Source organism: Oryzias latipes, chromosome 4, assembly GCF_002234675.1.
Source record: "Oryzias latipes chromosome 4, ASM223467v1".
In the NCBI taxonomy this organism is placed as follows: domain Eukaryota; kingdom Metazoa; phylum Chordata; class Actinopteri; order Beloniformes; family Adrianichthyidae; genus Oryzias; species Oryzias latipes.
Genome location: NC_019862.2, coordinates 29,591,618 through 29,607,330, shown reverse-complemented (window position 1 = coordinate 29,607,330; position 15,713 = coordinate 29,591,618). Strand labels below are relative to the sequence as shown.

The window sequence follows — 15,713 nt, the reverse complement described above, 5'->3', positions numbered from 1 at the left end:
TTCAAAGTGCATGTTGCACCTGGACAGGGACACCCTTTGTCTTTTCAGAATTTTTATCAACCATATTTCTAGGATCAGCAGAGGACCGGAGAGAGTCCAGTTTGGAGACTACAGAATTTCATCTGTGCTATTTGCAGATGATGTTGCTCTGTTGAACCTGGACCTTCAGAATTCCCCAGAGGGGCTTTCAGTTGAGGATGAACCAGCCGCAATGAGAACTAGAACTTCCAAGTTGGAGATCATTGTTGTCGACCAAAAAATGGTTGGTTTGTCCTCTCCAGGTAGAGGGAAGCTCCTGCACCAAGTGGAGGAGTCTCTTGAGGTCTTGTACATGACTGAGGCTGTGATGGCCTCCTACAGGTGGGACACGCTGATCCTTCTCCACAAAAATGCACTATGATCTGTTGTAAAAGTCTTCCTCACTTTACTTTAGTTAAACGAGTCTGTGCTGTACGAGAGAAAGACGTCCTCAGTCTGTTCTGCTTCTACGGCACCAGTGTAGCTACAAAGCAGCTGGCCGCTCACGTCTGCCCCCTGCTGGCAAAGCCCGCCTCACCGGCAGCCTTTTCTGCTCGCTTATAGCAACTGTCTGACCGCACGTCTCTGTTAACATTGAGTCCTGCAGTCAGACATGAGGTGAAGCGCTCCAGAGCCTCACCCGGAGTTTCCCACATACGGAGTTTCCGCTCCGTGTGTTATTGCGCAACATCGTTTCAACTGAAAATGTCTCTTTGAGACGGATCAGTGGAAAATAATAATTTACTTAATGTACGTTTTTCTATTTTATCACAATGACAGGTGAAGCAGAGCCTCACTTTCCTCATCTGACCTCATGTCACTGGTTTAAGTTTACTTTTTTTTAAAGTGAATTCATAGAAACTTGTTGTAAAATGCTGGTATTGATTCGATTTTTACATCATGAAATCGGTGTCACCATATTTCATATCATACAAACAAAACATCAAACGTACAAAAAGTAGTTGGTATGGTGTCCGAATTGCTTTTAAAATCCAGGACACCAGGTGATCCCGCACTATATAGTTTTTTAGTATTTAGGGATTATGATGGGAATTCGGACATAGCCTAAAAGTAGTTTGTCTATTAATCCTCACTACTTAACTGATACCATTCTAACATTTTCTTAAGGTTTAATTTTTCAAAGAGGTGTAAACCAAGAAATCCCCAAAACCAGTACATCTGAAATCCCAATGAATACATTTGAAACGTAGAAGATTCGCGTTGTTTTGATGAAGTTTTCTCATTTCCAGAGTTCTGTGGCATCTCCAGGACCTATGAGGAAAGTTTTCCATTATTCCAAACATTCTATGAAAAAAAGCAATAAAAACAGAAGGACCTCTGCTGCCGCTGCTTAGCAACAGGTTGTGTGTCTTTACAAAATAACAGCTTTGACCTTAAACTTTTAGCTTTGAACACTTGCAGTCAGCCGGATTTGGCCATTTTGGACGTGACATAGCAGTTTCCGGACAAACAGCACAGTGAGTCAGTGCATCTGTAAAAGTGCTTTAAAATTGTTAAATGATGATTACTATTTGTGCTTTTTTTGTATGTTTGTGATGCATCGATTTATATGAAGACAATCGCAGTTCCTTCCAGCATGGAAATATTCCGAATGTAAAGTCAGGGATGTTTGTTTTTAAAGCAACTGTAATTTCACATTTACACATCCATTCCTGTGAGAGACATTCTGCTTGAGTTCTTCACATGGTCTTACCTGTTCAGTTCATTATGTAGCTTTTATAAAGCCTTGTCAATGTGGTTTACTGGCATGCCAGCCTGTAATAATTTTACAGTAATGTGATCTGTCCCAGCTTTATTTCACCCTAATGGACCTGCTTTGACTGGGATGTCAGCGGTCGTTATTTTAATGCGTCTGCTTCATTGTGCCGAAGAGAAATCTAACAGAAATCTACGTGTGATGAATACGCCAAAGACCCGCTTGACAGTCCTGGGTTCAGAGCTGAAGTGAACTTGTGATTTAGGGTTGGCCAGCCGAGTGTGACCCACAGCGGGGCCGTAATGGGCCGGACAACCAGCCACACCGTCCCATTTTTGGGGTGGCCGAGCGGACACAGTTGTTTTACAGGCAAAGAGGTAAGTGTTTGGTTTCAGTGTCACACAGGAGAAACTTACACCGCTACGCTTCTCATACCCCACACTCCCTCCACGGCCTCCCCTTAGCACTATTATGTCCCAGTATACTCCTCAGTCTTCCCATCGAGCTGTGGCCGCCATGTCATGGCCCACTGCCCCTCCAGATTGTCCTGTTTCACTGCTGTAAATGTCACATGAGTTACACTCTCTGAATTGCACAGCCTGCCCTTTATTCCATATCGTTTTTAAGACCCACTCTGATGAAAATTGTGTTTTTAAAATGCCCTTGTGGCATTTTTCTGATCATGGAAGACATCAGCAAAATTGCATTTCTGAGTATTCAAATCGTTGCGAATCAGGAGCAGACAAAAAATGCCGTTTGAAAAAGATCATTTTTGTAAAGCAGAAAATAAGCTGCTCCCACGAGCTCCCTGCTCTGCTCCATTCTGATGCATCCACCTGCAGACAAACAGATCCATGAACGCCTTTGTTTTTCTCATCTGAGCTGGAATCTGGATCTAAACCGTAAGCCTAAATAGCTCCAATATTGCTCGCCATTTTTGTTGCACCTCTAATGTTAGGTTGGGGGTGTGAGGGGCTGTAAGCTAGCAGAAGAACATGTTAACAGTTGGATGACGGGAAGTTACTCCGTGCCAATGGTTCTGCCACCAACTCAGAAGTGAATTTCTAACAAACTCCTGCCACTCCGCTGAAATTATGTCCCAGAAAACTATACAAGTTTCACAATTTTGGCTAAAAACGACATAGCCACAATTAAAAGACCACTGAGAACGCTTTGAAAATAATTTAAAAGTTGATCAGAGGGCGACTTTAAAAAAGTAAAAACAAATACTGAAATAAAAAAACATTGCACTTTAGTAATCAAAACAAAATTCCAGAAGCCAAAACGCAAAAAATTGAAATATAAATGAAACGTATCAGGAAAAAAAAGTAATTTCCAGAAATCCAAATGAAATGTAGAAAAACAAAACACAATAAAAACAAACTGGAAAAGTTTGGAGGATGAAGTTTGATGTTGGGGTTTTTGTAAATACGTCTTCAATGTTTTAAAAAATCAATCAAAGGGTGATCTGAGTTGGACTTTAAAAAGATTTTTCATGTTAAAAATAATGATGGAATGGAATTTTCTCAGAGAACGTAATCATTCCGTTCCATTCCATCCTTGGCAAACCAATGTATTCTTGTTCATACAAGAATTTCTCTTATTCCAGGCGGTAAACTACTGTATTATTCCACAATTGAGTTTTAGTTAACTATTTTTTCTCCTGTAACTTTCACTGGTGTGAACAACAGATGAATATGAAGATCTTGAGGGGGTGAGAACAATGAAATCTACCACCATACTGCCCCTCCCTGAACTGCTCAAGCTTGACAGTTTGCTTCCTCCCGTGTCTCGTACAAAATCCTTGGACATTACAGAGTCAAACGGTCATAAAACACGTTGTAAGTGGGATGTTGGGTCGTATCTAAAGGCTCTCACTGACTCTGTGATCCACGTTCTGCAGCATTTGAACGAGGTCGGCTCTGACGGTGATGACAGCATGATTAATGCCCCGTGCTGCCTCCGCTCACACGAACGTCACATCGTGCACCCACGCCACTTACCCGATGAAAACCAAGCGGCATCCCCCTGGCCAAAAAAGTGTTTGTTTTTTATACCAGAATAAACTTTAATCAATGTGTAGAAGTTATGACTGTTGATCTGTTGGTAATTTATCTTTCTGACATTTATTGTTTATTAGAGATCTACCTTTTCTTTACAAAAGCAGAAGAAAGCAAGTGCGTCACTAATAAAAGATTAGAATACACAGTTTTAAATGTTTGTTAGCAGCTAATATACCGGTAATTTGATCTCATAAAATATGAGAAAAGCACTTAAACGTGTGGGGATTCACAAAAAACAACATTTTTTTTTAATATATTTGTGTATTTTTGAGAGGTTTTAAAGACCAGATCTGAATTGAGTTTTGTTATTAATAAGACAAAACCTTTATTTTGGCACAGATCATGACGACCAATGGAAAAGAATATCCAGTCTTCAAGGACAGACATCTTTAGATCCCTGAAAAAACGTTTTGAAAAAAAATCCATTTTTTAAGACAAAAGTCCCACCTGCACACATTGGCACTATGGGGAACAGCTGAACTGAAAAAAAGTGCTTGTCAAACAGAAGAGGCTTAAATCTGCCAACAATTCCTTCACACTCGGTTCATTCGTCCCTCAACAGTCAGCGAGAGTTTCTGAAAAGACGAATGGATGTGAGGGAGCTCGTTTCCGCGGCCATCTTTGTAAACCTCACCGCATTCATTAATCTTCCATAAGGAGCCATAATGGAGCCTGTGTGGAGAAGAAAGAGGAGTCCAGTCCCTGCCAGGGCCCGAGTGGTCAGAGTAAGACGAACCTCGGGGGTGTCATACCAAGCCCATGCCAGCTTTTGCCAACACAAACCCTCAGGCCGCACAGGAAAGGCTCTTGACAAACGGCTTGAAACTGTGAGAGGAGCTCTTTTCTCCTCCGTCTTAAGGCAAACTGGTGGATTTATGGAAGTGGTAAATTAAAACTTTTTGTTTCTTTTTCATTTGCCCTACGTGATGATGGCAATTTTTCAGGACTTGTAAGATTTCAGTCGAGTGTTTTGGACATAACCAAAGTTCCTGAACACACATCCTTGCAGTATATAGTTTTTCTTGTACTTCACTGAATGTCTGTAGTTAAATAGGAACGATTTCATTTCCGGTTTAGACTTTGATACGTTTTTATTGTCAAAAGTATCTCAACCTACATCCCTATTTTGGGCACCTCCAAACAGTTTTATACAAAACACAAATACAGCATTCCAGACTCACTGAAGCTCATCAGCCACATCCACACATTCCCATCTCTGACTGTCTGAAGGTTGGCTAATCTGTTACATGATCTCACACAAAGAGCTTCCCAAAGCAGGAGGAGCAGTACGGCTTTCCTTTCTGCTCCCTGAAGATGCCCTGGCTGAGCTGCCGCAGGCAGAAGGCGCACACAAAATGCTCGGGGTGAAACTTGCGATCTAGCGCGGAGATGCAGCGGCCAATGACGGGCTCGCCGCAGCCGCCGCACAGAGTGCCCTGCCTGGAGTAAAAGTGCAGCGAGCAGAGGGGTCGGCCGTCCAGCTCCATGAAGCAGCCGTTGGTGAAGGGCTTCAGACAGTCCTGACGGGGAGAGGGGAGAAGGGGGTGGAGTCTGAGGTCATGCAAACACCAACAGTAATCATTCAAAGATTCAGACATGGGTTAGGAATAAAAAAGTCTCATAGGAGATAGATAGAGGCTGTATTGGCCAATGAGACACCACGGGAAGACTATCCTGCTTATTATATACATCTGCTGATTATAATACATTTAAAACCTGAAAAAGCTTATTTTGCATGATAGATGCCCCTTAAGACAGTCCAAACTGCCCACAGGGATGGACACTGTCTGTCTGCAGGTAAACAAAATCTTATGGTCATGGACCACTCAGTGAGAGAAATGTTCATGCTGCATGGTGAACAGTTATACAACACCTAGGGGGACGTAGGTGAGACGTAGCCATGTTATACGGACTGTTCCTTTTTTCACCCCCCCACCAAATCCTGCAGACTGTGCAAAGAGCCCGTTAGCGCTGTTCACGTGAGATACGTGTGCGTTCCTTGCGTGCAGCCTGACTGTTAGAAATAAGGAAATTAGACAGACTGTAGTTTGTGTGGACATCAGACAGGCGTCCTACGGGCACATAAGTCTCCATGATGGGCGGCAGTGGCTCAGGCAGTTGAGCGGGTCGTCCAATGTCGGTGGTTCAATCCCTACTCCCCCCAGTCAACTGTCGTTGGCAAGACACTTCAAAAGGAATTACTTCATTTCTGGTTTAGACTTTGACATGTTTAGTGTCAAAAGCATCACAACCTAACTCCCTTTTACTGTGGTGTGTGAATGTGAATGAATGTCTGGGTCATGGTCAGAGGCGCGAACCGGCAGCCACGCCAGGGCAGCTGTGGCGGCATTAGAAGCTTACCATCACCAAGCCGTTTGAGCCTCAGGTAAACTGCAAGACACACCTGCGCTCACCTTTAAGTGTGGCTGCCCCTCTCTACAACACTAGACAACCCAAAAACAGGCCAACTCCCGTACGGGAGCTTGTGACTGAGGCCTTATGCATCAACAAAATTACTAGATTCATTGCCGTTTTTAAGCGTGGTTAATATTTCCTGAAGTCTATTTAGTCACAGGTGGAAACGCACCACCAGTGCGTCCTCCACTGCTACATCACTACTTGTACGTCATGACTGGGTTAAGCGATCATGCTTGGATCCTCTGATGTGTTGATGTCATATCTTGGGCTGAAATGGTAAACAAACAAATGATTTCTTCTCAGCTCAAACCGTTCTGAGCGATTGTTTTATGGCGCTGCCGCACAGTTAAAACACAGCAGCTGCACATTGAAGCGTTTCTGACCAGCTGCTGCACACAGAAGTCGCTTTGAAGAAAATGTAAAAGACACCCACACAGCAGAATGTGGCCTCTTTGTTTTATTTGCATCATTTCAACCGCAACATATTCATCTGGCACATGGTTTGAATCAGCCCTGTGGTCACAACAATGCAAATAAAGCAAATGTGTGGGTATCTCTGTCATTGATTCCCAGCCTTGCATGAGAACCAGAAGTGTGTGTGGTCTGATGTTAGAGGCTCACCGCGCAGACGAAGCACTCTGAGTGCCAGGTGCCGTTGGCTGCCGTCAGGTAGTCCTCCCTCACTGGCTCCCCACAGCCAGAGCACTTGGGAGCAAAGAGGTGGTAGAAGTCCTTACTGCAGTATGGTTTCCCATCTTTCTCCAGGAAACCTAAAAGAAATGGAGAGTTAAGTAAACTGTGTTCTGAGCGTTTCCCTCCCAGAGAAAAGAGCCCTTACGCCTCTTACCATCTGGCCCAAACAGTTCTCCACAGTGTGTGCAGAAGAAGTGGTCTGGGTGCCAGGTCTCGTCAAGAGCTGTCAGGATGTTCTGTTAAAGCAGCCAGAAATATTACGTCTTGGTTGTGCTTCCTTTGGGAATGAGGAAGGATTGTCTCATCACACGTCGGGAAAGACAGAAATAAACCTTCAAAGAGTGGATTACAGAGGACCACGCGTTGGTTTCTGAGTATCGTCTTTTCTTTGAAGCACGATGTCAGTGCTGGCTGCAGAACCTCAGCGTGGTCAGAAAGAATAAAATGACATGCTGCCATGTGTCGTCAGCAGTTGTGCAGATAAATGGATGTGAAAACTGAGGGAACACTAAAGAGTACGAAGGAGTGACTGCCTGAGGAGAAGCATTAAACTCACCAGTCATTCCACCAATAGAGGGATATTAACTGATAGAAAATCTTAAGAAATAAACCTCGTTTTTCATTCCATTTCAATAATTTCATAATATACATTTAACATTGACTTTTTCGTAATTAGCGCCATCTACTCTGGCCAAAACCCACCATCACAGCAAAAAAAAAAACAGTAACTGTCAAACAAACAAAGAAACGCTGCAAATAAAAAAGGGACGTGAATTATCGGGGATGCTTTTTGCCCGTGCATTGCTGTGAGAAGAAGGAGTAGAGAGGAAAAAAAGGAACAGGAGTACGAAGGAGAAAGTAGTGAAGCTGTTGGTGTTCTATGTCACTATGTGTACTTTGTAATTTCTTATTTGGTTCGGCCATGTAGACCCATGTTTGAAGGTAAACTGGAGGATGCCGGTTTATTGTTAGCTTTGGCTGACACGGAGAAACCCAGCGAAATACACAAACGATAGGAGATTCAAGTTCTGCAGCTTTACTCCGATATGCAGCAAAACACAGTTACATGAACCAAATGTTTGTCTAGCCCAGACAAACACAAACAACAACCGGTACTGAGAGGCTGGAACGAAATGACACCAGAGTAGAAACAACTGACGGCGAAATTCATCCAGCAGCTTATTACTGTGGTTGTTATTGTCATCAATAATCACACGTGGGTAACAATATTTATTTGGAGGAATATGAGGTTGACTTTTTTTATTTGCAGAGTTTCTTTCTTTTGTTTGCCAATTGCTTTTTTTTTTGCTGTGATGGCAGGACTCGGCGACCATACTGGTCAACCTCTGGCTTCATTTTTTATTTTAATGCAACTCTTGAAAGATTATTATCATTGAATTACCAAATCTGAAATGGCGTTTTAAAAGAACATCAACCACATACATAGTCTATCCTTAGAAGAAGTTATTGTGGAAAATAAACAGCCTTTCTGTCGCTTTCCCCAGATTTTTTGTAAGTTTCCACAGGAGGTGATGTGACTGGTTTAGGAGGTTTGATGACGGACCCAAAATTATCAAACAGGTACCACAGATTATCATCTCAGGTCACCCTCAAAAACTTGTTTTTCTACTTCCTATGTGAACCAAATAATATACAACCATTCATTATATTATTTACATTCATTCATTGATTGTTTTCATTTTATTTCATTTTCAGTTTACCCATTTTAGTTTTTAGCCTAAAATTTGGAATTTGGGAAGCATTTTCTTCAAACTTAATTGAATACTTGACTTTTGATAACAGATTGTCTTGGAGATAATTAAAGTAAAAGGAATGAGTTCTTATTGAAAAAGCCAATATATAACTAAAAGGAGAAATAAAGAAGTTAAATTACTTTTGGTCTTTCCATGACTAAAGGCCGTGTCACAGAGCCAATACGTACATTGTTGCGCATTTTCCACGTATGACATGTCGGTCTTTCTTGATACATGCGTGATCTACGTAATTCATAAGTGCTTCTTGCGTTGGTCATTCGCCGATGTGCGCAGATCTGCGTTGAGTGTTTCGGCCGACGGCTCTTTACGAGAATTCGATTTTTAGCTGTCGAAAGTTTTTGGCCGGTTGAGAATTACACAATTTCTGTGTATTTTACGTAGTAAATCTTGAAATTGTGATTTTTGCAACATGCATAAGCGAATTTGAGGCTTTCTGCGACCGTCCCACGAAGGTCTAACAAACTTTGCACAGATGTGTGACTTCTGTATGGCATATACAGCACACATATCACAATAAATGTACGTAATTGACGCACGAATCACTAATGGATTGCATATAAACAGCACAATATTCACGCACGTTTCATTTTCTACATTGGTTTACGTGTCCTTTGCGTGGTTTATTCATACTTCTTCCGTGGTTTTCACGTGGTTCATTCGTCGTTCATCACACTTTTCGGAAGGATTTTTCTCATGATCCATAGTAATAAAGTGAAGCGTTTGGCTGTAGGAATAGGCAAGAAATGCTATGTATCGGTGTTTTAGATGCCCTTTTTAAAATATTTAAAATATGTTCATCTGTAACTTCTACAATAATTCATGTGTAGTGTTTGGCATCACAATGAAAATATTTGTTTATATTATTCCTTGAGTTCAAACATTTAATACACTATAATAATATACAATAATACGCTGTAACTCTTTTGGCAGAATCTTCATTGTTTGCTTTTTTATCAGACTTCTTTTTAACATATATTAGAGAATTTTTATTTTTTTATTTTGTCTCACCTGCATGATGGGGCCCTTGCAATAGGCGCAGCGCGGGGAAAACATCTCGTGGTAGTCTTTGTGGCAGTAGGGTTTTCCATCACGCTCAAAGAATCCTGTCGTGCTCAGCTCCTGCGTACAAACCGCACACACAAAGTGCTCGGGGTGCCACACTTCCCCCAGGGCTGTGATCATCTGAGGAGGTGGGAACAAGAGGTTTGGACTTGTTTCATCTTCCTTTTGTTTTCATCACAAACGGTGATGCTTTTTGCATCTGCATACCTTTCCCACAATGCATTTGTGGCAGGCTGCACAGTGGCCCTTTGGGTTGGTGCGTACGCCAATTTTCTCCAAATCAGAGCTCAGCCCCCCCAGCAGCTCATCTATTGTATCTTTAGCAGTGGGACCTGTTGAGCCGCCTGTGTCCTCTTTCTTCCGACGACCATCCTCTGTTTCCTTTTTCACTGACTTTTTCTGTGTTAATGGCGGTGGGATTGTTGAAGGTCCTGGATCCTAAATCAAAATAGAGAATGCAAAACTGTATAGATTCACTGATCCGTGCTCCTGTTCCTGACCGTGAACCTCGTCTCTGCTCCTGCTCCTACACCTGGCTGTGGATCCTGTCTCCGGCTCGACTCGCGCCCCTGACTGTCCCCCCAACTCCGGCTGGATGAAGCTTGTCTGCTGGACTTTAAAGATGTAGTTGTAGATTTAGATAAGTTAATTCTTCTCTAAGAGTTCTGGTAAATCGCCTGTCCGTCCTGGGGGAGGATCCCTCCTTCATGTGGGCACCCCTGAGGTTTCTTCCTTTTTTCCGGAATCCGTTTTTTCTTTAGGAGTTTTTCCTTACCGCGAAGGGGGGTCTAAGGGCAGGGATGCCAGTATAGCTTAGTCAGTTTGTTAGTTCATTTTAGTATTTTCCTATTGAATTCTATGTATTCATGATCCTTTTGAGTTCATGTTTCACTTTTTCAATTACCGATACGAAGCCCATTGAGACGACTCATGTTGTGAATTTGGGCTATACAAATAAAATTGAATTGAATTGAATCTGGTGTTGGACGTGGCCTAAAACAACTGCTGACAGGGATGTTGAAACCGGTACACTGCTGCCCTCTTCTGTTAAACTAATGCCGTGCATTAAAACCTCTCTTCTACTGCAGGATCGCTGTTCTTACCCCTTGTGCCAGACCCATCAGATCCTGCAAAACCGACTCCAGCTCCTGCGTGGGAGAGTCAGGATCAAGGAAAGCCTGCACAGGAGGTGGCAGATCGCTGCAGTGAAAAACACAGCAAACAAACTCAGACGTCATCCACTCATCCCTAAAACCAACATTCAAAAGGACGAGTTCGCTGTTGAGACGCGCCCCAAAGAATTCTGACCTTAGTCGCAGATTTTCTTTAAACAAACAAAAAAAATCTGTCTGAAAAATTACCAAGAATTATTATTTTAAGAAAAAGCTTCTAGTCACAGAGACAAGTTTCCTCAAACTAAGATTATTGGAGTTTTGGGAAAAATGTGTCATACACTCGCTCACAAGTGAGTTTACTAATATATACATCGATAATACTACAACATCTAGGGGAAACACTTATAAAACAAATTTACATTCTTTGTACATTTTATACAAAAGCCTATTTTTAAAGTCAGCTTTATTGAAATAATGGGAACTAGTTAAACTTAAAACAGCACTCATTATGCTTAAAGCCAGAGATAACTTACTTCTAGACAGCAAACATCCAACAAATGTTCAAAGACAGAAAATGGGGGGGGTTACGATGTAAGAAATCAGTTGAACTTCCAAATGCAGTGCATTCCTACTACAAAAAAGAAAATGTTATCTTATTAAGTTGTGGTGTGGATTTATGGAACAAATTAGATGAAGGTTTCAAAAAACAAACCCAAAGTTTACATGTATTTAAAAAAAAGTACACTATATCACCAAAAGTATTGGCTCACCCATCCAAATGATCCGAATCAGGTGTCCTAATCACCTGACCTGGCCACAGGTCAGAAAGCTCCGCTCTCTGTGAATTCCAGCGTGGAACTGTCATAAGACGCACCCGGGCATCAAACCTAGTCGTGAAATTTCCTTGCTCCTGAATATTCTACAGTCAGCTGTCAACTCTATCAGAACAAATTAAAGGGGTTTGGGAACAACAGCAACTCAGCCATGAAATGGTAGACCACATGAACTGTCGGAGAGGGGTCAGCGGATGCTGAAGAACTTAGTGCAAAGGGTCTCCGGCTTTCTGCACAGCAAATTGCTACAGAGCTCCAAACTTCCTGTGACCTTCAATCAGCCCAAGTACAGTAAGAGCTTCATGGAATGGGTTTCCATGGCCGAGCAGCTGCGTCCAAGCCACACATCAACAAGTCCAATGGAAAGCGTCGGATGCAGTGATGTAAAGCACGCCACCACTGGACTCTAGAGCAGTGGAGACGCCTTCTCTGGAGTGATGAAACACAATTTTCCATCTGATAATCTTATGGACGAGTCTAGGTTTGGAGGTTGCCAGGACAACGGTACAATTGGGACTGTATTGTGTGCCGAGTGTGAAATTTGGTGGAGGAGGAATTATGGTGTGGGCTTGTTTTTCTGGACTAGGCCCCTTAGTTCCAGTGAAAGCAACTCTGAATGCTTCAGGATACCAAAACATTTTGAACATTTCCATGCTCCCAACCTCATGGGAACAGTTAGTAGCAGCCCCTTCCTCTTCCAGCATGACTGTGCACCAGAGCACAAAGCAAGGTCCCTGAAGACATGGAGGACGGAGTTGACAGAGTCCTGACCTGAACCCCATAGAACATCTTTGGGATGAATTAGAGCAGAGACTGGGAGCCAGGCCTTCTTCACCAACATCAGTGTGTGACCTCACCAATGACCTTTTGGAAGAAAGGTCAAACATTCCTCTGAACACACCCCTCAATCTTGTGGACAGTCTTCCCAGAAGAGTTGAAGATGTAATGGGTGCAAAAAGTGGACCCACATCATATTGAACTCTACGGGTCAGGAATGGGACGGCACTTCAGTTTATATGAGTCAAGGCAGGTGAGCCAATACTTTTGGTAATATAGTGTATAAGATGTCACTGATGGAACTTTACCTGGTTGGACATAATCAATAAGAACAAATGAGCAAATGTCCTTTTTGCATAGATGTTATACCGAGTGTAAACGGATACTGTAAATGGACAATTCTTCTACCCGTTCCTTTTCAAGCACGTTGTTGTGTTTTATTTGTCTATTTCTGACTATTTATTGTCATTTTGGGTTTGAAAAAAATAAATAAAATACATATTTTGTACATTCAAAAAAACTTTAATCCTTTGCACTTTTTGCAAACCAAAATCAAAATTGGACTTCTGCATTAGATCTGACTTGAATAATCCACAAAAAAAACAAGGATTTCTAACATTTTCAAATCACACGTGACCATTTTTTTGCCACTTCCTGTTTCTTAGGCACAATTTAATTAATGTGAATCAACAAAAGCTTGGCCCTCACCTGTAGACACTTGTAGAGCTTGTTCTTTCTTTTAGAGCATGTCCACCGGAAGCCTGTGGAGACAATTGTGTTGTGATCGGTTTTTCACACCAAATAGATCAAATTTGAAGTTGGATATGTCATCTGACAGAGTAATCAGGAGGAAAAGCTTCAGAAGTGCAGCAGCAGTTGAAACAGTTCTGGTTTTGGCGGCTATACCGTAGCATCTCGATCAGCTCTGTCCTTATTTGAGCCGTCTTGGACGTTGTTTGAACTTGTCACGTTCAAGGCCAACTCCTCCAACAGCAAATCTGTTGTAAGACACAGACCCGTCTGTTGGCCCAAATGCATCAAAACAGTTCTTTATGTTCACAACAAATGAAAAACCACGGGTTCCTTCTCAACTTTCACTGCAATCCAAGTCTGTGTAAATGTTACGTGTTAACCAAACATGTAAGACGTGTGAGGTACACTGTTTTGTACAGTGACTCTATCTTGACATTCAGATAATGGTGCTGGGGGTGGAGGGGGGTTGTCAGTTTCCTCAGGAAGTGATGGTTTGAGATGTTGCAGAAGTGAAACTTCCTGTAGTGCTGCAAGAATCTACAAATTCTGAAGCAACATTTTAAATCTGTCCCTCGCCCAGTTTTACTCAAAAACAATCTACAAACATGCAGAACACATACGGCGGGAATGAGAAGTTTTCAGAGGAACTTTCTTCCTCTAAAGGAGACAGAACGTCCACGGACTGAAGACCTTCACTCGTATTTTTTGAGTAGACTGTAACAAAAAGTCAATTAGGGGATTGTTTAAATGTACATTTGTGTAAATTTATGTTAAAAAGAAGATAAGATTAGATCATTTTCCTAAATTAAAAAAAAATTACATCTATTTTATTATAATTTTTAAGACGTGCGAGACGAAGATTTAAAAATGTGGAAACAACTGATAACTTCCGATCTGCATCCTAGCGCTAAACTCTTCATTGTCTTAAGCATCACTGTTCATTTTTACAGAAAACGGTGCCGCCTTACCAAGTTCGTCCATGTCCACACCTGCTCTCACACCTCAGTTCTAAAGTTTTCTTTGCTGGTTCGTCACTAAGGAAACGAACTGATCTTCTCATCAAACTGTCACTTCCTCTGAGAAAGGCTTTGATTCTGCTTCTTTTTCTCTTTTTAAGGTCCATCCATGGATGAGAAGGGAGGTTGTTTGTGCATGGTGAAAGAAAACCTGCCACCGTTTCCAAAATTAATGTGAAGGGGAGGAGACAAAGGGGGCGTTCAACAAGATATGTGTCAGCTTTACTGCTGAAAACACAACACGACAAATGATGACTGGACTTTTACACTAAAGTTAGTAAAACAGCAGATATTAATGTGTGTCCAAATCTATTAATCTAATTATTTTTAACTTAAAATTATGATTTTTTTTTTGTTCGGTCCTTTTTGATTGTCATATTGACCAATTTATTTATTTACAATTCGCCTTATGTAAAAGCAAAGTACAGAAAAAAAGGCAAATCTAGCTTTAATGAAATTGTCACGAACTGGTGGTGGAGGACCCAAATGCAGGAGACCAAGCTTGATGACAGGAACTAAAACATTTAATTAGCAAACTGAAACATGACAAAACTATGAGGGGAAACAAAACTGTGACAAAACAGAGCAGATGACCTGACAAGGAAGAACAGAAACCAAGACACTTAAAAAGGCTGAGGGCAATTAACTGAACTGAAGACAGCTGTGGATCATGAACCTGAAGGTGTGACTGACAAGGAAACCAAAAACATGACAAAGAAAACCAAACCACTGAATCCTACAGTAATTTCACTAAACTTTTACACCAAAATTCTGACTTCAAAATTACAAAAACTAAGAATAAATGTTCACAATTATCATACAGCACCATTTTATTTTTTATTCAATTTGTTTCAAACATGTTAATAATTAGAATACAATCAATATGATACAGACCTATAGATCATAATGTTTGAAAAGGAGCAGGGAGATGCTTAACTTCTTTTATTTATTAATAAAAAAAGAAAAGTTTTGTCACAGCCACCATCTAGATTACATTGGACCAATATATTAGTTGCAATCATCTCCTAAAACATTAATATTTCACGACATGACTTTATTTTATACAAGAAGACGTAAACCCCTTAAATCTACTTCTAAAAGCTCCAGACAGTGATGGTGAATGACTTTGTCCAACAGGAAGATTGAAAACATTCTAGTCGACATTTGTGGTTTATGTTGAAACTGCTGTGCCCTAAATGTTTGAATGTGCTGTGGTGAGGAGGGTCAGCATTATCGCATGACTTTGTATATCTGCTGTTTGCATGTTCCTGCTGCAGGCAGAAGTTTTGTCTTTGTGCTTCAGCATCTCTTCCAGTCCAGAGACAAATCTGAAAAGTCATGAGATCAAGATAAAAGTTTAGGAGTCTTCCAATAAGTTCCTGGAAGAACATCGGAAATTCCGTGACCCGATGAGATTTGACAGGGAACCACCTACTGAGATAAGAGTTACAGAAGAAAAAGGAGATTAAAAGA

The 15,713-nt window shown here is 41.4% G+C and overlaps 1 protein-coding gene and 1 long non-coding RNA gene across 2 annotated transcripts; one reads left to right on the top strand and one right to left on the bottom strand.

The window, feature by feature from the left end:
• Window positions 1-1,022: 1,022 nt before the first annotated feature.
• Window positions 1,023-11,582, top strand: LOC110014989. Its single transcript, XR_002873208.1, has 3 exons — window positions 1,023-1,496; window positions 2,001-2,112; window positions 10,835-11,582. It is a non-coding gene; the product is annotated as an uncharacterized LOC110014989 (long non-coding RNA).
• Window positions 4,871-14,504, bottom strand: LOC101157047 (leupaxin). Its single transcript, XM_004068344.4, has 9 exons — window positions 14,193-14,504; window positions 13,378-13,469; window positions 13,180-13,232; window positions 10,850-10,946; window positions 9,954-10,184; window positions 9,693-9,866; window positions 7,064-7,145; window positions 6,838-6,986; window positions 4,871-5,318 (listed from the first exon to the last, which is right to left on the bottom strand). Exons 1-9 carry the CDS (start codon window positions 14,203-14,205, stop codon window positions 5,052-5,054), a joined length of 1,158 nt encoding a protein of 385 aa, XP_004068392.1. The 5' UTR covers window positions 14,206-14,504; the 3' UTR covers window positions 4,871-5,051.
• Between the last annotated feature and the right edge of the window lie 1,209 nt (window positions 14,505-15,713).